The following is a 22,631-nucleotide window of genomic DNA, read 5'->3' as shown; positions in this document are numbered from 1 at the left end:
AACCGTCATCTTTATTTACAGCGAGATTTTCTGGCGAGCATGTTTTCACTTGTCACGGCTACCGCAAGAATAATAATAATAATAATAATAATAATAATAATAATAATAATAATAATAATAATAATAATAATAAAATGTGCGCAAAGGCGGGTGAAGTAGGTAGGGCGTACACACCGCAGGACCCATCTAACTTGAAACAGTCGCAGCAGATACAACCAAACGCGCACACGCCCTGAGGGAAGGCAAAGCTTACGTGCAGAGGCTGAAGGTTGGATTTAACTACTACGCAAATATTTTTAAAATCATTTAATGAGCTAACTTAATTACAACTCTTAATACTGTGATAATGGATTTACGGTAAATAATCGTTTCTGTTGCTTAAAAAGTATCTAAAACAGTTGGTTAAAAGTGATCTAAGTAACTATAATAAAAATTGAAAACGTAGAAATAACGACGTTTTGAACTTATTTAAAAGGAACATAATTTGTGTAAGTGAAATTTGAATGTTTGTAAACTAACAGTTGAGAGTAACAGCCGACCCATTATGTGTGAAATTAAACAACCAAGTGTCTGCAGAAGAATCGCTTTGATTCGGTGGCTAAAGTGTGTGATGTCACAGCTAAAAGGTAAGCAAAGCTGTAATATTAGCATAGATCTGTGGTATCACCATTAACTTTGCATAATATTTTAAAAAGGTGAACATAGCTTTCAGTTCTGTAGTAACAGCATCCAAAAGGGGGCAAAAAAAAAACCTGTCATTTTTGTCATGAATCTGAATGTTATATTTAGTTTAGTAATCTTATCTTTACCTGTTAACAATACCAGGTCGACAACAGGCTTATTATATGGCATTGTTCATTCTCAATTATATTTTGCAAAGACACCCCACAGGAAAAACAAAACCTTTCACGCTCCCCCACTTGCTATATCGATCATAAATAATATAATCTCTAAAAGTTGTAAAAGTATACCTAAATCTGTATCCTTTTAAACATTGACACAAGGAAAAAGCAATTTAAAAAACTTTAATCGATTGTTAACTCCTGTTTTTACAGCATTTATACAGGTTAAATGTTTGTCTAAGCCAGGGGTGTCAAACGTACGACCTGCTGGCTGGTCTAAGTGGAAAAAAAGTGCATCAAAGATCCAAAGATGTGCACACATTTGGCAAACTAAATAAATTGCATTTGTTCCTAATTTTGCAATTAGGAAAATTTTGTTTTGTTTTTTACTCAAACTGGATGTATATGTCTTCAAAAGATGCTCAGAATATCCCTACTATGAATGATGGATTATTTTTTAGTCTTCACTAAACAACACCGTTCATTTCTTATTAGCCAAGATGGATGTGGAACCATTACACTGCCGTGCCCCTGGAGGTGGAGCTACTGAATGCGCCAACCAATCCGAGTGCATTTCTAGCCAGCCAGCAACCAGCAGACCGTGCCTACTCCAAAATGCAGGTGAGCATACATCAGGCATATATTGACAAAAGCGTATGGGGAATAGTTCATGCTAAGCATGTGAGGAATAGTTTTTGATGCTAATGTTATAAGGTGAATAGTTAATGATGTTTAGCTTTGCATACTTACTAATTTCACCTGTTATCACGTGCAGGTCAGCACACATCACCAGAAATTCACAAGGAAGTGGACGTCCAAATAATCATACCTCACTGTGATGTCATCACCACTGTCACCTCAAGCGAAGACAATTTGTCACAGATTCCTCCCCCACCTCCAGCACTCATCAATCAGAAATGTCTCTCCTCCAGTAAAAGTCACACCTCATTTAAGACAGATGCCACTCTCATTGAAGAAGTTGCACAAGATGGTAAGTGCTATTGTGTCCATTTGACTTAAATGTAATGCAATATAATGAAATTTCCATCATGTTGGGTATTTTTGACTAATTTTGTGATTTACTAGGTGAAGTTTTTCAAATTTTCCATGAGGAAGCGCTTTCAATCTTAGAGATTTCATGTTTTTAAGTCGAGAATATAATGACAATGCCCATAGTAAATAAAACTTTCAAAAAGTCTTTGAATGTTGTGCAAAGGAGTCACTAAAACACAATTTACCGATAAGTATGCTTGATGTTTCAATTAATTTGCTCTTAATTTGAAAATGTAACTATTCCTGCATTAAAAAAGCATGAAATTAGATTTGCTGATATCTACTGAAACTGTTCAAATCTCTCTAGGGTAATGTATGTCACTCTGCCACACACAAAAAAAGCCATCAAATTAAATCACAAGTTATTGACAAGAAAATCATCATAGGTTGTCATTTATTATGCACAAACTACACTTTAAATAGTAGTGGTGACTGGTCAACATTATGTTTATATTTTTGGGGCACGTAACTGTGACAGGAAGTAAAATGATCAACACACCCATTACATTTATCAGCGGGACACCTTCAACATGAACCTTATCTCTGTCAGGCATGGGCTCGCACGAAAACACACACACACACACACACACGTGCGTGGACGCACGCACACGCACACACACACACACACACACACACACACACACACACAGAATGAATGGAACATTTGGACATGACAGTGAAAGGTATCATGGCTTACTATTGTGCTCATTAATTCTGTTGACTGAGAATGGTTTTACGATCTCCTGAGTCTTCAAGTCTATATATATTAAAAAAAGAAGACACATTGAGTGTCTGCAGCTGTTATGGATTATAATTCATTCTAACTAGCTGCGGAAAGAAATATTTCGATCGACTAACGATGTTTACGTGATTCACTAGAGCGTACTGTACAATTACAAAATATATATACCGGTATATGCTGCATTAAAGCCACACTAAGTGAACCTTGATATCGTGAGGTTTGGCTATACATCTGAATTCAATAGTCACACATTGAAGTATGAAACAATCTTACAATAACGAGCAACTCGAAGTTAAGAATTAGATGAAAAGAAAATTAGCATAAATTCTTGTAATTTTAATGTGGCATCAGGCGTCGCGCGGATATGACAATCCCTGTTCCTAAACAGGTGAGACAACGCCACCTGAGGAAGATGAGACATGCTCAATTTAAGGCCATCAGGTTCAGATACCATTGAGACAGAGGTATGGGTCCAATGAATATGACAATTTTATTGAAATGAATCGTAAAGTGTCGGCTTTTAACATAAATCATTAAGGGCTGGAGCTTACAGCGTCCAATACACTGGAGAGGGGCCAAGGGAGTCCCAAGGAGCGCCGCTCCAATGACAACCCACAGTTTGTATAAACCAAAACGAAGTAGCAGCAGCATCAAAAATATTCATTGCCTGCTAAATGAAATTACAAAAATCGATCAAGCTCATTGATTGTATTGATAAAACCCGATGGCAATTCATTCTGGTTTTATCCAAACCTGCCACAATTTCCTCCACTCATCTGCATCGTCACCCCTACGGTGTACTAAAAATCAGGCTCATTTCAACTAGCTCCAAGGTCTAAAAAGAAAAAAAAATGTAGACATAACCTGCAATACTGGGCCAGAAGAATTTGTCAAACACCTATGCAAATCTCCAATAGCTCTTGGGAGATGGGGTACTTTAGAATGTTGACCCACAGTTGACCTTGTGACTGTACTGCCACATCAAGTGTCATTGTTGTGCCTGCTGGTATCTTCACTGATTCAGGAGGTATTTTGTTTTCATTTCTAAACATTCATCTTTTTTTGCTATTAATTGTTTCTCTTGAAAGAGGAATGATTAACCAGATTTTCCATTCAATTCAATGTTAAAAGATGATTTGGGTGTTTAGTCAAAAGCGTTGTCATACAACGAATCAATCATATAATAAACCCAATTTTCATTCGGAATCGAAAGCACCGCCGACTCTCATCGTCTTTTTGTGATTAATGCGTTCACTGACTGTTAACTTGTACCGACGACACACTGACAGTCTCTTGTTCTCCACAGACTGTTGCGTTCACTGCCTGCTGGCGTGTCTCTTCTGTGAGCTTCCGTCCATGTGCTCGGCAGCGAAGAAATGCGTCATGTGCGGAGGGGGCTTGTCCGCCTGCTGCTGGTTCATGGACACTTGCTGCTGGTGCTGCTGCTGCTGTTGCTGGGACGAGACGTGCGCTGCCCCGATGGATTGCGGGATACTTGAGGAGTGCTGCAGCTCGGCGGACTGTTTGGAGATTTGCTTGGAGTGTTGTGCCATTTGTTTCCCTTCTTGAACGGCCAGAGAAGGACTATATTGTACAAGATGGTGCCGCCTCAAATTTCATATTGGATGAGGTTGAGAGCATTACAAAGAGTCATGTGACATGTCCTGACACAGGCTGCAGCACAATTCATGACGTTGTAACTTACTACATGCACTAATTTATGCGGGCAGTACAGCGGACATGCAAACGGGAAAGAGGAAGTAACTGAAGACAACTGTGAGCTAACCTTAGCACTAACCTATGAGCTCAGACATCTTAAGTCAAAGACCTGCAAACATATTTGTGGACAAGCGCTGAAAAATACACACGTATGATTCTCCAAGAGAATGTTACTGCTTTCCAGTGGTGTTTTTTAATCACTCCAGGGATTACGCTCTAAAAAAAAAAAAACAATTAATTTTGCAAGGGAATAAAGGAGGCATGGGAGAAGAGTAACACATCCGCCTCACAGTGCAGAGGTCGCAGGTTGGATTCCGGCTGTCCTTGTGTGGAGTTTGTATGTTCTCCCCAAACCTAAGTGGGTTTTCGCCGGGTACTCTGGTTTCCCCCCACATTCTCCAAAACGTGCATGATAGATAGCTTGGACACTCCAAAAGGCCCTTAAGTGTGTTTCAGATTGTGAATGGTTCAGTGTGTTCCCCACCTACTACCCAAAGACAGCTAGCATAGGCACACGCATGCCTGCGACTCTAGCGAGTATAAGAAAATGGATGGATGTGATAAACTATCATGTGCTTCTTCAAAGGACCCTCAGGACTCAATAGTATTAAGTATAGAAAAAAACATGCATTCTCACTTAATTTCTGTATAAAAGTTTATATATGTAAAGATGATACAATGTTACAGGATTGTAAACAATAAAGATATCTCCCTTTATGATCCTCACAGGAAAACTACTGTTGTTATAGTAACCAGATATGTTTTTGTCATTAAAACAAATAATATTCAAAAAAAGTTCTAACCGCTCAACGGGACAATGCAAGTGGAAATGTTTGTCAGCAACTAGCTAGCTAGTATTAGAACACACTAACATGTCTTTTCTGGCAGCTGTTAGTGATTGCTAACTAATACAAGCAGAGTAAACACCTGAAATGTGGCATTAAACATGTGGATATTTGGTCCCCAAAACATTTGTACCAGAAACAAAATGGAAAAGAAAAAAACAAAACAAAAGAAACAACAAGCAACAACAAATTAACTGGAATTCCACAAGAACTATTTGGAGTTGCATTCTTAGGACCAATAAGGATGCAGCTTGATGATTTCAATAGGCTACATTCTTTGAGTGACTGTCAGTCAGACAACTGACACATACAACAATCATATTGGCATGCACAGCCCACCAATTAGAAATTCATAATAAAAAATATATATTCACACACACATATATATATATATATATATATATATATATATATATATATATATATATATATATATATCTACGTATATATACGTATATACATACACACACACACACACACACACACACACACACACACACACACACACACACACATATACACACACACGCATTATAAAAACATTTTTCAATTAATTGATCTCCAAGACATAGCCGGTAACTCCTTAATATACAATTTAAAGTCCAGCTAACACATAACGTTGCTTGTGGGGCTGAATAGCATGTGCATGCTAACGTAGACAGATGTAGCTATGGCAATGATGGCTGTGATTTCATTACGATCCCAACTGAATTCACTGTGTGTGTGTGTGTGTGGTGTGTGTGTGTGTGTGTGTGTGTGTGAATGTATGTATATGTGTGTATGTATATATGTATATATGTATATATATATATATATATATATATATGGCATATTATCTTTACAAATAGAGCTGGCGTTGTCAAATATTGACAAAGGGGATGGCTTGGTTACCATGGGCTCAGAAAGGGATGATGTCGTTACAATGGTGACAGGGGATGGTGCAGTTACCATGAACGGGAGATTATAAGTTTACTATAACCATGACAAAGCAGTGGTGGTCCAGTTACTACAGTGTCTGAAGAAATAGCGGTGGTTATTATTGATTGGTTGATCAGAGGTCGTCATCCATGCTGCTCCCCCTGCTGCTGCAGCGAGACGCCCCGCATGACAACATGGGGTCAGCACCGCCCGCAGGTGACATTAGACCGCCGTCCTCCATCAGGATGTCTCCAAAGTGTTCCAGCGCCGCCAGCCCCGTGTCGTTCATCAGGTCAGAGGAGAAGGCGTCGTCGCAGCCACCGTGAAGCTCATTCAGATCCCCCAAGCCCAGCGTGTCCGACGGCGGCGTCATATCGCTTGTGGTAGGCAGGGAGAGAAAGGCCTGCGGGTCTGTCGGGGCGCCATCGCCACAGGACAAAGGAACACCATGGAGGCTTGCCTGAAGCTCCAATTCCTGAAAATAATACATTTGTTAAAGGTGGGCAGGAATTACAGGGTGTTTCGATATTGGGGGGGGGGGGGGGTATTTATGATTGACAGGTGCGTGCCACTGACCTGTATGCGCAGCATCAGGGTTCTATTGGTGTGTTCCAGTATTTTGTGTCTTTCTTCTATGTCGCGAGCTCGCTGTTGTTCCTTCTGAAGTCTTCGAATGTAATCCACAGAGGCCTTCAAGATACTTCCTTTATTCCACCTGGCGTCCCTGTCCAATCATAAAGCCTCTTTAGCGTACGTCACAAACAATCGGAGAGCAACGACTGGCAGATGTGAGTACTGACGGGTCGGGCGTCTTGGGGACAAGCGCACCCAGTTCTTTGATGCGGTCGTTGATGTTGAAACGTCGCCGCCTTTCGACTGGAAAACAAAAAAGTAGCTCTTTAAAAGAATTATCCACTTATGTAGCATTTTCAGCAGTAAAAAGTTAATATTTTGTCCATAATAAATTAGATAAATGATTTTTTACGTTTAATTGAACCCCCCAAAACACATTTTCCCATTACTGTGGACTAGTAATGACATCACGTGCTCAAGGGTTAGATTATGACCAATCACGGCACACATCTTTTCTATGTTTGGTCATGTGACGTTTGCAATGGTGGTTAACTGATGACATATGATGTTAATTTATTGATTTTACATGAAAAATAATTTAGCCAATTAAAATAAATAAAATATAGACAAGAACTAATGCCTTTTCTTTTGAAAATGGCTAAATAAGTGGAGTATCAGTTTTATCTTATCGGTTATCTAACGATCCAGTTATCTCCGGTTAGGCTGTCAATGAAGTTGTTAGTCAAGGACTCACTCAGGTTATGATTGTCCTTCTTCTGTCGTTCTTTCATCAATGCCTTTGTCTCCACATCTGCAATGTCATCAATGTGATCATCATCATCATCACAGTTATCATCATCATCGTGTAAAATCCTATTTTACATTGGGGCCGGGTGATATGGCCTGGATTTTTTATATTTTGTTAAGCTGAAACAAAAAGCAAATAACAATGAACTTTATGTAAAAGAAGTGTTTTTGCCCCCCCCCTTATGAAATTTGATTTACTTCTCCTGAGTTTTTAACGTTTTTCCTCAGCAGTTTTATTCCTAGGCATTAACTTTTATCTACTTTCGAAGAAAGACCATTTATAAAAATCTATTTCTTTTTGTTTGTAAAGGGAAGTCAATCGCAAAATCTCAATCAAATCTACAAAATGTTCTATGTAGCCTCACTCGTCTAAACATGGCATTCTGATTAATATGGCATTTATGGGATATGAAATAATCAGTGTCGACTGAAAATGACATCACAATTGCTTGTAGTTCAGGAAACTAATCATGACTCCCCCGCTTTGTGAATGTCACATGACCTAACTCTGAAAACATTGTTAGCTGAACCCTGAGCATTGTTGATGTCCTTTTCAGTTGACAGTCATTGACAAACGGTCTGCCCTCTTAGTTGGGGGGGGGGGGGGGTTTACTGGTGGATTTTACTGCTGAATTAATATAATACAAATGCAATATTAATCAGAATGTCTTATTTAGACTAGTGGGACTGCATAGAGCACATTCTTGTGAAGAAGATTTGGGGTTTTGCTTTGCCATTAAATTGATAATGTTAAATGTAAAAGTCACTTTTTTTTTTTTAAACAAAAATAGAAAAATAAGTCACTTTTGACTAAAAGCATACATACGCTTCTACTTGCATTGTTTCCTCGTAAGGAGTGATTTGGATTGTGCTGTTATCTCGAGTTTTCTGAACAGGAAGTAAGAAGTGATGATTGTCAAATTTATAAGGATGTCATTATGCTGACTTATCAAAGCAAAGGAAGCACACACACTCTGTACCAAATGGGAGATGGGGAATTGGTCAACAGCTAAGCAGCTGCAACTTGTTACATCAGACTATTTGACACTCACATATTAATCATATCAGAGGTGGACACATTTTTTTCTGCTCATTTACACAATCAAGTCATCCATTGTTTTAATGTAGCTGTTTTATCACTGTGTAGTAGTCACATAGCTCTAGTCCTCCCTAAAATTAAGGTGTCTTTAAAATGTATTCATCAGATGATTTTTGCCAATTCACCTACAATAAATAACACTTTGTGACTGTATTTTTTATAAACTGCACCAGATTATGAACCACACCAAAAAAAAATAAACTATAACAGAAAATGTATTTCTGTCATGTATTGGCTGGACCAAACTATCAGATGCATTTTGTAACATCAGATTCTTATTTAGAAACATAGTACCTGGAAGTTTTTTTTAAATTTCTGTTTTTATTTAAAACATTTTTTTCTCAAACTGCCTGGTTACAGCAACATCATGCCTTCAACGCAGACCAAACATGCCTGCACGTTTAGAAATAAGAGCAGCACCACCATATCATCACCATAACACTGACACACTCAGTTGGTTAGGATACTGCATCAACAAATTAGTAACATGCCTGATAGATTTTACTAGTGGAGCGTGTCTTCTGGTAGCGAGTAAAATTTCAGTTCAAACTCTAAATCAATACAGATACTTTGATAGCATCTTCTTCTATCACCTTTTGTTTACTGGGAGATTGCCCTTTGTGGCTGGTAAAAAAAAAAAAACAAAAAAAAAACAACAACAGCAAATAAGCGCATTTACTCACTGTTTAGCTCTCGCTTGACTGTGAGCAGGTCGGCCGGGCAGCTGTTACTAATGGCGACAGTTGAGGTAGGCTTTCCACTCTCCCCGTAGACATCGGGCATGTTTCCCGCCGCCACCGGCAGCTGGAATGACCAATCAGAGGACAGAGTCTAACGCTAAAAGATGACATCGCTCAAATGACACAAATATTAGGTCTAACAGCAGAGAAAATAGAAATACTTCTAAGGGAAGAGAAGCCCCTGAGATGGATTTTGATTCTAAATTCGTTTTCTACAAACACAATATTAACCAAATTCGGTGTTTAGACTTTTGGGAACACACAGCACATATCATTGAAAAGAAAACTTTTGGAAAAATAATGCGTGAAAGTGGCTTTTTCACGTAAAGGTACAGGAGACTTGTGGAAAGGCGAGACCCACAAATAGATGTACAAGCACATTAAAACCTCTGTTTTCCATAACATGCATGTTTCAAATCACGTGTTAGTGACAACTTCCTCAGAGCAAAGCTCGCCTATGCTGATGCTAACTTCTAAAAATCAACAGCCAACATGTCAATTTAACTTGATGCTTACATAATAAACTCCTGCACAAAAAATAAGTTGTCCTAATATAAGGAAAAGCTTTCAACCCTTAAAGACAAAAACATTACCGTCTTAAGTCTCCTCTTATCATGTTCCTGAAGGAAAACTAAAATCCTCATCACGTAGCACCAACACACACAAGCATGCACACAGGAAAATCAGTCGTGCTACTTCGGTCTCCCTAGCGACTGTTAAAAAATTAAGGAAACGTCCCTTAAGAAGAAAATCTGAAATCTTCCCTCAACAGCTTTATTAGCGTAGGCACACACACTCCACACATGCACATGCCAGAAAAAGAGGAAGGAGTGAGATCTGTGTAAGCAATACAAAAGAAGTAAAGCTGCAGAAAAACACCGCCTCATCATTTTTTTTCTGCTTCACCCTCAGAATCTGACACACAAACACACACGCGCGTGCGCACACACACATAGACTAGGCAATACCGTTGTGGCGAGCTGCTGCCGTGTGTCTAGCAGTGTCAGGAAGTCATCATTGAGGCTGGACTCTAGGCTGATGATGTCATCAATGACCGTCTCCTCCATCTAAAAAAAAAATAATAATAATCAGAAAAGATTATTAATCCAGTCGTGTCAATTGAAATCTTCACTTTATGCATGTTCAATACCGTTTTAGGTCAGAGCAATAGCAGTACAAGTATTCCCTTAAGTACACGCTGATGCCATGTACTGATATCAATAAATACACAGAGTTTCAATTAATAACAGATGTGTGTAAGCAAACTATCTCTTTGATGAGCATGATGTCAATCAAAACGACCGCAGTGAAGTAACTGGCAAAGAGGACTTAAAAGTCAAATGGATTTTTTTCATAAAGTATCAGCGCCTTGTATCGGCATTCCTAACCAGTACCCGATACCTTGAAATCCTATGAACTGTGATTTGTTTTTCAGTTAAGATAGACAACAGAAAATTAGGATCATGACGACTATTCGAAAATGATTACCTATTGTCCAGCAAAATCCGCCTCATCATGACCAAAATGGCTTATAAAAATTAACAATAATGAATGGATGGAAGTATCGTATTGGGCTGATACCTGGCCTTGATTCAAGGTATCGATACTCGCTATGTCCTCTCTCTTTTGGAGCAGTTTCATGATCAGAAACTAGAAATGACAAATTAGAAGAATAGAAAATTACCTTAACCTTAAGAGAATGCGATATTGGAATAGATATCTTTCTCTGTTGGAATACTTAGGTAAAAGAGCTGTCATTGTTCTTTTTGTGTGTGCGTGTAACAAAAGCAGTAGTGGCATCATTACTTGGTATTAATGACTACTCAAGACTGGGAAAAAATGGTATTGAAAAATCCTGTTCTTAATTACTTACACTTTTACCCAAATATTTGTGAACAAAATTTTTACAAAGACAACAAACATGGCTCTTGCATAACGTATTTGAACATTTTGTTAACTTGCACTAACATGTTGACACACTGGGTATTACCTCCACTTTGGGGCTGCTGAGAGCATGCCGGCTGCTAGGGGAGGAGCCCGCTGATGGTCCGGAAGAGTTGAGACTGGCAGGTCTAACGGCGGAGGAGAGGTATTGTCGGACCTGCTGCTTCTGGGCCTGCTGGATGTGGTACCGGGTAGGATTTTCCAGGTGGGTCTGCACCTGAGAAGTGGCAGGTGGTCAGCACGCTCTACATATGCTACCGCAGTGGTTCTCAAACTTTTTTCAATGAAAAACCCCTGTGAATTATTTTCAACCAAAACCAGTGGAAATACAACATTTTGCAAATGAGTCTCTATAATGTCATTTTGTAATAAAGTCATTCAATAATTTTCAAAATTAATTTACGCTTAATTTGAAAAAAAAAGTCCTGTCCCTGTAAAGGAATTAAAACATTATATTTGATTTGCGGACACCTGCATAAACTCTGTTTAGATCTTATGCGCCCCGACGTCCGTGCCTTCACATTCCCCCATTTGAGAGCCACTGATTAGAACCCATGATCCAATTGCCCATATTAAAAGTGTCATAAAATAAACAAAAAGTTTCATAAAATAAACGTAAAAATGGATGTGCTTTTTTAAACAAATAGAAAACTGTCTTGACATTTCAACTTGTGAAGTCATGCAGTAAGTATTTCATAGTGGGGCATTGAAAAACAAAGCAAGCAAGTCCAAAATCCAAAAACTGACTAAATAAAGCCCTCAAACTCTCCCTCATACCTTCAGCACCTCCACAGGGACCTGTGCCGGCGGTCCGCAGGGGGATGTGTTGACACTGACGGGGAAAGTCGACGAAGCGGCGGGCAACCGCAGGAGCTGCTGCTGCGCCTCCTTCTGCTCCTCCTCTAGCGCTTGCTGTCGCATCAGATCCTGACGCATCAAGACCCTGCGTCACAGACCATCGTCAGTATCGAACACCAGCGACCATCACTGGGCCAAGAGAGACGCTCGACGCTTACCTTGAGGACATGGCCACCGGCACGGAAGAAGAGGATGACGAGGCGGGAGAGGGGACACACAGGGAACCACTGAGGAGATATTGTGAAACCCATATATAATATATAATAGAATTAAGTGGAAAGATATTGATCAATGTAGAAATACTGAATGATAAGAAATTATATACTACCAAATCGGTGCTCGACCAAAAAATTCAAGTAGATAATGCATCGGACCTCGAACAGATTTTCGGTTCTCGACTAGCCGAGCCGAGCCGAGCCGACCCGAACGCGCTCCTCGGCCCTTCTCGGCCAGCGGGTAAGCGCCAGTTCAACTCAGACCCCCAGCGGAGTAAGACGTTTGTTCGAGTATTTCTTCCCGGATTTAAACTTTTTCGTGTTGCTCTAGCCCTTAATAATGGATCCAAAGAAAGACAGTGATAAGCGGAAGGCAAAGAGGAAGACAATGAGGACCACTATTGAACCGAAGAAGGAAATTATAGCAAAATATGAACGTGGTGTACGAGTGTCCGACCTCGCGTCGCAGTTAGCTAGCGTCATCATGGAAGGAGTAACTCCCTCTCGTCCTCTCCACATCCATTCCTGTATGCCATCAACCACTCTCCAAAACGTAAGTAAATTATACAAAATGGTTTATAATGCTTTATTTATCTTTATCTTTATCATGTACTGCTTGTGCACTTTTACTTGTGCACACATACTTTCCATTATTTCTTATGGGAAAATTGGTTTCGGTGTTCGAACAAATCGGTGCTCGACCACCACCTCAGAACGGATTATGGTCGAGTACCGAGGTACCACTGTGTGTGTGTGTATGTATATATATATATATATATATATATATATATATATATATATATATATATATATATATATATATATATATATATATATATATATATATATATATATATATATATATATATATAATATATATATATATTTTTTCCCCTGTTATTAAGAAAGAGGGGAAGACAGCTGAATATTTTAAAATTGTAATAGTTGAAATCCTTCATTTTTGTACAAGTTAGAGGAAAACCCCATAACCTCAATTATGAGCTGGCCAGTTTAAATTTAGAAAGTGCGAACTCTTCAAAAAATTGTGAAATTAAAGATAACAAGTAGATATACTGTATTATTTTGTATTATTTAGAAATCTTAAGAAAGCAATTAGAGTAGGTTTACAATTAGTCAGTTTTCTTTAAAAAAGGTGATAGGGATGAGCTGAAGAGTTTGAATGGTACAATGTTACAATTGTTACAATTGATTTCTGTGTTTTTTGGCTATTTGTCACTAAAAAAAGTTTAATCAAATTTTATTTTAATTTTAATATCACAGAGAATGCCCAAGGATGAACAAATTGACCCTATGTAAAAAAAAAAAAAAAAAAAAAAAAAAGTAATTGCCCCTTGAACCTTATAGAGAATCGTCGAAGAACAGCTAAACAGCTAAATATGGCGGAGTAAAAAGAACAATGAATAAGATATGTATGCATGCTTTTAGCCTTCACACAGCAACAACAACAATAACAATGTTACATTGGCTTATACTAATATACTTTTTACTCTACTGTGGCCAAGCACCCAAAAACATAGATGACCAAAGGTATCAAATAAGCAGACATGTCTCCATATAAGACTATAACCCGTCAACATGTCAACCCGACAACGCATCAACATGTGGCAATACGGTGCAGAGGCAAAGGTCCAGACGTCGGTGGCGTTACCTGCTGCGGATAGGCTGACTCTTGATCTGGTAGAAGGTGTCGCTGTCCGATGGCAGCAGGGTGTCCACCTCAATGTCGGCGACAATGCCAGACTCCACCCTGTGCGTACAGATGCATGAAATTAACTAGATGCCAAAAACAACGTTTAATTCTCCTATAAAATTGCATTTGTATAACTAATGATCCAATTATTCAATAAAATAAATACAGTATATTAAAGAACACAAAAGTATGTATGAAAATAATCCACCATACGATCATACTAACAGTACAAAAATGTATGTCATGTAATGAGATCATGACGTTTAAAATTTATATTGAGAACATTCTAATTTTAAGGATGGAAAACAGCTAATAAACAGTAAATTATACAGGATGTGTTGATCAAGCAAGTGCTAGGTGGCGTGGGCTGAATTCTATAACACAGTAGGCCATATGTGGAACGTGGGCCATATTTTGTCTTCACTTTGTTCATCAAACGGTCCTGTTATTTTTATGTTATTTTTATCCAACAGGTTTCTGTGGTCTCTGTGAAGCTGCCTCTGAATGACACAAAGTTACTCGTCTAAAACTTTATTTCACAAATGATTTACGTAAATAAACATAGCGACCATGAAAAGTCGCAAACACCAGACTTTCCAGCATGACATCAAACAGAAGCCAGACGCATGGAAAGACGTATGGAAGACCAACGCAGTTGTACATTTTGTGACCTACATACTGTACATGCTCTTCCTTTCCTTACGGCAGATCATTATGCTATCCGAAGATTAGTAGATAACACAAATGTATTTATCATCGGTTCTGGGATTTCATTCATCGCAATGAAGCATGTTGTGTCACAACAACTCCATGTTTGTTACCACGAGCGAAGAAAATAGCGAGCTAATAATTTAATGCTCTGAACACTCCTCAATGTCGTCATTCTCGTGATGTACACATTCATCAGACAAATCAGTCTGTAGTCTGTATCAATCATAGTGGAAACCAACGCTCACAAATCCTATGCAACATGCAACTGTAACTGAATTGATTATTTTATCTAGACTTCAGACTGCACCTTTTCTTATATTTTGAAAGGAGTTTTTTTAAGGAACCACCAACGAGGAAGAAGAACCCATCTGACAGCGTGTGTGTGATCCTACTTGTCAATCATTTTCTGTTCATTCAGGGGCAAATTCATAGCTTGTACTTGACAAAGCCATCAGGAGCTTTGCTTAATCTATTTTGGAATATCCACAATGGGATATTTTTGAAAGCCCTTGGTTGCTGCAAACTGAGCATAGGACTGTCAAACAAAATCAGAGAGAAACCCGCAAACATTTAGAATTACATTACATTTCTATAAGGTAAAAGGTCATGCGATCAATGTAACTAATTGTGTCTTGTGAAATTGTGCCGAGCATAATCACATGAATAAACGATGGCCCTGATCGAGAATCACACTTGCGAACATCAGTGAGCTTTTCTGCCTTTGCTATTGACTTGAGCAGGGCAGCTCTTCGCTAATTGGAACAGCAAACATTCCTCTTAAATTCGGTGTCTTTTTAGTACCTGTAGTTGTATTCGAGAACAGAAAAGTGTTTACTTTTGCATTCCCGTCGTTATTACTGCATTATCAAATTGTCGCTATTTCAGTACATCACCCACTTATATTGTTTATTATCTTATAGTCATTTGTTTCTTTTTCATTTTCGATTTAGGGCTTGTTCAGAGAGATATATTTAACAGGATTTGAGTTTCCTGATATTTCGCCTTAAAAACTTTACTAAAAATATGACAACATACAATTTAGCATAGTCATTTTGCAATTACATCACACATCGAAATCCGTTTTCTTTTAGGGTAGGCGAAACTTAACTCCATGCTCAAATGAAATGTTTACGAGCTAACAGTCGCCTGAGCCAGTTCATTCAAGACATAAAAAGCCCGGCTTTGACACGTCTGTTATTTCACATTTAAGACATTAAAACAATGACGATATACAACAAATTTGAGAAAATTTGCACTTCGTAAAAACAAAATGTTCTGAATAAGATTTGCTAATCAATTCCACTTCCGGGTGCGCCGGAGCAGCCAATAGAAGACAAACTCAAGCCTCAAGAAAAATAACGGTGACTCACCGAAGCACGTTTAGACTTTCAGCCGAGTCGAGGATGACAAACACGGTCTGCGGCTCGAGTGCACTTCGGCCTTGGCCACCGCTCGATTCCCGGTCAGGACTGACGGAGGACATTTCTCCAGCGATTATAAAAATACGGAGCTTCCAGGCCGACCGAAATGAACAAGAGGAAATGAACTAAATTTCCCAGCAGGCACAGCCCCCACCTAACCTCCCACCCACACACGCGCGCGCGCGCACGCACGCACACACACACACACACACACACACACACACACATCTGCAGCTGTGAGCGTAAACATAAAACACATAAATAGGCAGCTCTTTGATTTTTCTTCTAACTCTTCAGAAAAAAAAATCAAGCGTTGAAGATGATGATTAAAATTATGAAACACTTGACATGTTTTGCAGGTCAAATATTTTTAACTTTGAATGAGAACTCATTCGGAATTCTAGTGTCGTTCTACCTTCTAGCGAATTGGACTACGGGTAAAGCCTCTTGCCGTCTAACCAATAATATTTCCGTTTCAAACACTAACAACCAATCAGCTACCCCTCTGCTTACACCGCGCCTCCTGTTTTGCGGCCATTTTGTTTGTTGTGAGGATTGTGGGCGTTCAGAAGAAACTCCAAAATGACGTCAAATCGGTTGAAGTATATGGACAGCTCACTTGACCAATCAGAAACCCGGGCAGAAGAACTTTGGCTAAAGGTGAGCCAACGTGTTTGTTATCTTTCAACCGGAATAAATAAATACTGTACCTTAAAGATAACCCAATCTAAAAACCACACAGCGTGACACAATGGAGTGAGGTCCACCAGAGCTTTATTTTTGCTTGTTATGTGCATGTTTTATATGCAATTTTTAACTGTAAGTGTTTAACCTCACCTATTACGGCATTTGTATGATGATGGTGATGATGATGATGATGACTATAATTTTATTATTATCATTGTTATTATTATACAAAAAGCGAATGTGTCCTTTGACCCCCGTGTGAAAAAAAACATAAAATGTATATGTATGTATGTATGTATGTGTCACAGTCCACCATTTCAGCCACCTCACTTCCAGCTTCACCACACCCGCTCAGCCCTCCTTCTAATCAGCCTCGAACACCAACACCTGCAACCATTTACCCGCTCAGTATAAAGCCCGGTCACTTCCCTCCACAACCCGCCAGATCGTCTCTATGCGCTACGCCGAGCTTTCCAGCAATTCCTCCTGCCAGCCTGCCTGTTGTCCGACCCTGTTCGCCCTTGACCTCCCGATTGCCTGCCGAATTGACTGGATCCTTGGTATTTCGACCTTGCCTGCCTCTGACCACCCGCTAGCCTGCCGTCTTTACCTGTATGCCCGAGCCCCCCTCCCGTCTCGCTCCCTTTGCCCGACTCCCAGCCAAACCCCAGCTCTCCCGACTCCAGAACCCCCCAGACGTCTGTGCCACGCTCCCGTCAGCTCCCACGACTACCCGCACCTTCTGTTCAATAAACACTCTGCCATTGCCCTTACCAGTGCGTGCGTGCTCTTGGGTCCTCTCTCCTCCCGCCGTAACAGTACGATCTGGCCAGTCCAAATGGACCCAGCGCGCCGATCCCTCATCCAGCCGTCATCCGCTCCCGATCATCCGCCCAATTTTCTGCCTCATGACCGGCCCGAGCCCCAAATTGGCGTCCCGGAACGCTACGAAGGTGATCCCGAAACTTGCGAGGCGTTCCTAACGAATTGTTCACTTTTGTTCGCCCTGCAGCCCCGAACATTTGCCTCCGAGCGCGCTAAAGTAGCGTTCGTCATCAACCACCTTACGGGCCGAGCCCGCTTGTGGGGAACGGCGGAATGGAGGAGACGGTCACCCGCGTGTGCCTCCTTCCAGGCGCTCGAGGAGGAGATTTTAAAAGTCTTTGGACTCAGCTACGCCAGTGCGGAATTGGGCCGGGGCCTGCTCGAGTTGCGTCAAGGCGACGGAACGGTGGCGGATTACGCCATTGACTTCCGGACGCGAGCCAGTCAGAATAGGTGGAACGGTCCCGCACTCGTAGACGCCTTCCTTCATGGACTGTCCAGCCGTCTTAAGGACGAATTAGTTTCTCATGAACTCCCCGTCACCTTGGACGGGGTGATTAACCTGGCGACGCGGATAGATATCCGCTTGCAGCATCGGCTACGCGAACTGCAACGGGAAGAGACGCACCAGAGGGCTTCTCCGCCGGCCAGAGTGAGCTCCCATCTGGCGACGTCAGCTCCTCCCGGTGGCGGGAGTGCGCCAACGCAGCCAGCTCGCGCGCCCCTGACTCCTGAAGAGCGGCAACGCCGCCGCTCCGCCCGGCTCTGCCTTTATTGTGGGGAACCAGGACACTTTATTTCCGCATGCCCAGTGAAAAGACCAATCCCGGTCCCGAGTAGAGTAAAAATGGGTCAAGTGACTCTTTCCCTGTCCCGTGACAGAGCCCTCTTACAAGCCCAACTCCTGCTGTCTGATGGCCCCCACACTGTAGGCACCCTGGTGGACTCTGGGGCTGACGCTAACGTCATTAGCCGGCAGCTAATGATTCAACTCGGTCACAAGAGCTTCCCTCTGCCCAAACCCTCACCTGCCCATGCCTTGGACGGGCGCCCCCTGGGGGTGATAACTCACCAAACCGCACCTCTCTCTATGCGCTTGTCAGGCAACCATGAGGAAAAAATACAATTTTGCATCCTAGATCATCCGTAGATACCGCTAATTTTGGGGCTGCCTTGGCTTTGTCGCCACAACCCTCACATCAATTGGGAGAAGGGAGTCATTTTGGCTTGGGGCTCATCATGCCATCTCTCCTGCCTCAAGCGCGCATCTGTTCCTGATCCCCTCGCCGCTCCGCCTGCGCATGCCGATATCGCTGGTGTGCCGCCTGAGTATCACGACCTTAGCCAAGTCTTCAGCAAAGCGCGTGCAACCTCCCTGCCTCCCCACCGCCCTTATGATTGTGCAATTGACCTATTGCCCGGGACAACGCCTCCAAGGGGTCGCCTATACTCTCTGTCGGGTCCAGAACGGCAGGCCATGGAGAGGTATGTCAACGAGTCGCTAGCGGCGGGCATCATACGTCCTTCCTCTTCTCCGGCGGGGGCAGGGTTTTTCTTTTCCGAGAAGAAGGACAAGACTCTCCGCCCTTGTATCGATTATCGGGGCCTGAATGATATCACGATTAAGAATAGATATCCTCTTCCACTAATGACCTCAGGGTTTGAGCTACTGCAGGGGGCTGCCTACTTCACAAAGCTCGACCTACGCAATGCCTACCATCTCGTGCGGATTAGGGAAGGCGATGAATGGAAGACTGCCTTCAATACCCCGCTCGGACACTATGAGTACCTAGTCATGCCCTTTGGACTCACCAATGCCCCAGCGGTCTTCCAGGCACTACTCAACGATGTCCTGCGGGACATGCTCGACAGATTTGTATTCGTTTACCTGGATGACATTCTCATCTTCTCCAAGACGCAGGGTGAGCATGTTCTCCACGTTCGCGCAGTTCTGCAACGCCTGCTGGAAAACTCTCTGTTTGTCAAAGCGGAAAAGTGTGAGTTTCATGCCTCATCAGTGTCCTTCTTGGGCTACATAATCGCTAAGGATAGCATCAGTATGGATCCCGCAAAAGTCTCGGCTGTTACTTCCTGGCCAACGCCCGAAACCAGAAAACAACTGCAGCGCTTTCTTGGCTTTGCTAACTTTTACAGGCGATTTATCAGGAATTACAGCGCCACGGCAGCTCCTCTTACGGCTCTCACCAGCCCCAAAACCCCTTTCCGGTGGAACCCAGGTGCCGAAAGGGCCTTCCAGGAACTCAAGCACCGCTTCACATCGGCCCCAATCCTTCAAATGCCAGATCCTGGTCAACAATTCATGGTCGAGGTTGATGCATCGGAGACTGGGGTTGGGGCCGTTCTCTCCCAGCGGTCACGGAAGGATGGGAAACTCCACCCTTGCGCATTCTTTTCTCAGCGCCTCTCTCCCGCAGAGAGAAATTATGACATAGGAAACCGCGAACTACTTGCCGTAAAATCCGCCCTGGAGGAATGGCGGCACTGGCTGGAGGGAACGAAGATCCCCTTTGTGGTGTGGACAGATCACAAAAACCTCGAGTATATCCGTCAGGCTAAGAGGCTGAACTCCCGCCAAGCTCGTTGGGCATTGTTCTTCACCAGGTTCAACTTCAACCTCTCCTACCGCCCAGGATCCCAGAATATCAAGCCGGACGCCCTCTCCAGGCAGTTTGAACTTGAGGACAGTTCATGCCGGGACCCCGAGACTATCCTTCCCCCGTCATGTGTCATTGGCTTGCTCACCTGGGAGATCGAGGAGAAGGTGAAGTCAGCTGCCAAGGGGCAGACTAAACCAAGCCAATGTCCCAGTAACCGTCTGCCTGTCCCCGACTATCTTCGTTCCGAAGTTCTACAGTGGGCTCACTCTTCGAAATTGACTTGCCATCCCGGCATTCAACGGACCCTGATTGTCCTCAGGCGACGGTTCTGGTGGCCCTCTATGGAGAGGGACGTGCGTGAATTTATCCAGGCCTGTCCCATTTGTAGTCAGAATAAATCGTCACATCAGGCTCCTTCCGGGCTGCTGCGCCCCCTTCCTGTTCCGCATCGCCCTTGGTCTCATGTTTCACTTGACTTCGTGACCGGTCTACCTCCATCAAACGGTAACACAGCCATCCTGTCCATAGTTGACAGATTCAGCAAAATGGCTCACTTTGTTCCCCTCCCGAAGCTTCCCTCCGCAAAGGAAACGGCACAACTCCTGATTGACCATGTTTTCCGCCTACATGGGCTTCCCCTTGATGTGGTGTCAGACAGGGGTCCTCAGTTCAGGGCGGCTTTTTGGAAGGAGTTTTGCCGGCTCATTGGCGCTACGGCCAGCCTGTCCTCCGGGTTCCATCCGCAGACCAACGGGCAAACGGAGAGAGTAAATCAGGAGATGGAAACTGCCCTCCGCTGTCTGGCATCCCGAGACCCTGCCTCCTGGTCGGCCCAGCTCCAGTGGGCAGAGTATGCCCACAACACGCTGACCAGCTCCGCCACAGGAATTTCCCCCTTCGAATGCGTTCACGGCTACCAACCTCCGTTGTTTCCGGCTCTAGACGACGACGCCACCTGTCCGTCTGCCCTTGCCTTTGCTCGGCGGTGCCGCCGGACATGGGTCCGAGCCCGCTCGGCCTTGCTGCAGGCCAGTAAACGCTACACTCGGACGGCCAATAGGCGGCGTACTTCGGCCCCAACGTACCAGGTGGGTCAGAAGGTCTGGTTGTCCACTAAGGATTTGCCCCTTCGAGTGGAATCCAACAAACTCGCTCCCCGTTTCATTGGTCCCTTCCCCATCCAGAAGGTACTGAACCCGTCAGCTGTGCGTCTTGCCCTACCTCGCTCGATGCGTGTTCACCCAAGTTTCCATGTCTCCCGAATCAAGCCTGCAATAGATAGCCCCCTGGTTCCCGCGCTTCCGCCTCCTCCGCCTCCTCGGTTCGTTGATGGGGGCCCGGTGTACACAGTCCGGCGGCTGCTCCGCTCCCGTCGCCGCGGCAGGGGCCTCCAGTACCTAGTGGACTGGGAGGGGTATGGCCCGGAAGAGCGGTCTTGGATCCCAGCCCGCCAGGTTGTGGATGCCTCCTTGGTCTCTGACTTTCACCGCCTTCATCCTGATCAGCCATCTGGACCGTCTGGGCGTCGTGGCGCGCCCCGGCGTGTTGCCCGCCCCCCCGCCCATGGGGTTTCCCCGGCCGTTGGCCTTTCCCTCCCGCCCAGTGGTGGCCTTGGGACGTCGGGAGCCGTCCCTTGATGGGGGGGTTCTGTCACAGTCCACCATTTCAGCCACCTCACTTCCAGCTTCACCACACCCGCTCAGCCCTCCTTCTAATCAGCCTCGAACACCAACACCTGCAACTATTTACCCGCTCAGTATAAAGCCCGGTCACTTCCCTCCACAACCCGCCAGATCGTCTCTATGCGCTACGCCGAGCTTTCCAGCAATTCCTCCTGCCAGCCTGCCTGTTGTCCGACCCTGTTCGCCCTTGACCTCCCGATTGCCTGCCGAATTGACTGGATCCTTGGTATTTCGACCTTGCCTGCCTCTGACCACCCGCTAGCCTGCCGTCTTTACCTGTATGCCCGAGCCCCCCTCCCGTCTCGCTCCCTTTGCCCGACTCCCAGCCAAACCCCAGCTCTCCCGACTCCAGAACCCCCCAGACGTCTGTGCCACGCTCCCGTCAGCTCCCACGACTACCCGCACCTTCTGTTCAATAAACACTCTGCCATTGCCCTTACCAGTGCGTGCGTGCTCTTGGGTCCTCTCTCCTCCCGCCGTAACAGTATGTATGTATGTGTGTGTGTATGTGTGTGTGTATGTATGTGTGTATGTATGTATGTATGTATGTATGTGTATGTATGTATGTGTGTGTGTACTATGTATGTAAAACAACAACGGCAATGGCCACTTATATAAAAT

The 22,631-nt window shown here is 43.3% G+C and overlaps 2 protein-coding genes across 5 annotated transcripts; one reads left to right on the top strand and one right to left on the bottom strand.

The window, feature by feature from the left end:
* The first annotated feature begins 187 nt into the window (after positions 1 to 187).
* Positions 188 to 5,073, top strand: LOC148427331 (myoD family inhibitor). Of its 4 annotated transcripts, XM_088408186.1 has the most exons (5): positions 233 to 268; positions 522 to 626; positions 1,338 to 1,463; positions 1,618 to 1,833; positions 3,944 to 5,073. In XM_088408186.1, exons 2-5 carry the CDS (start codon positions 545 to 547, stop codon positions 4,204 to 4,206), a joined length of 687 nt encoding a protein of 228 aa, XP_088264312.1. In that variant the 5' UTR covers positions 233 to 268; positions 522 to 544; the 3' UTR covers positions 4,207 to 5,073. The 4 variants fall into 4 exon arrangements, 3 of the variants coding, with proteins under 3 accessions (XP_088264314.1, XP_088264312.1, XP_088264313.1); XM_088408188.1 differs by lacking the exon at positions 522 to 626 and having other exon boundaries at positions 188 to 268; XM_088408187.1 differs by lacking the exon at positions 233 to 268 and having other exon boundaries at positions 577 to 626.
* tfe3a (transcription factor binding to IGHM enhancer 3a) lies at positions 4,994 to 16,352 on the bottom strand. The gene is made up of 11 exons (XM_088408185.1): positions 16,148 to 16,352; positions 14,025 to 14,123; positions 12,299 to 12,367; positions 12,060 to 12,225; positions 11,329 to 11,499; positions 10,307 to 10,405; positions 9,282 to 9,402; positions 7,447 to 7,503; positions 6,920 to 6,995; positions 6,696 to 6,843; positions 4,994 to 6,594 (listed from the first exon to the last, which is right to left on the bottom strand). The coding sequence occupies exons 1-11, from the start codon at positions 16,258 to 16,260 to the stop codon at positions 6,253 to 6,255; spliced, it is 1,461 nt and encodes a 486-aa protein (XP_088264311.1). The 5' UTR covers positions 16,261 to 16,352; the 3' UTR covers positions 4,994 to 6,252.
* Positions 16,353 to 22,631: the final 6,279 nt, after the last annotated feature.

Source organism: Hippichthys cyanospilos, chromosome 2 (genome assembly GCF_059441005.1).
Source record: "Hippichthys cyanospilos isolate Australia breed blue-spotted pipefish chromosome 2, RoL_Hcya_1.0, whole genome shotgun sequence".
In the NCBI taxonomy this organism is placed as follows: domain Eukaryota; kingdom Metazoa; phylum Chordata; class Actinopteri; order Syngnathiformes; family Syngnathidae; genus Hippichthys; species Hippichthys cyanospilos.
This window is presented reverse-complemented; position numbering and strand designations above follow the sequence as displayed.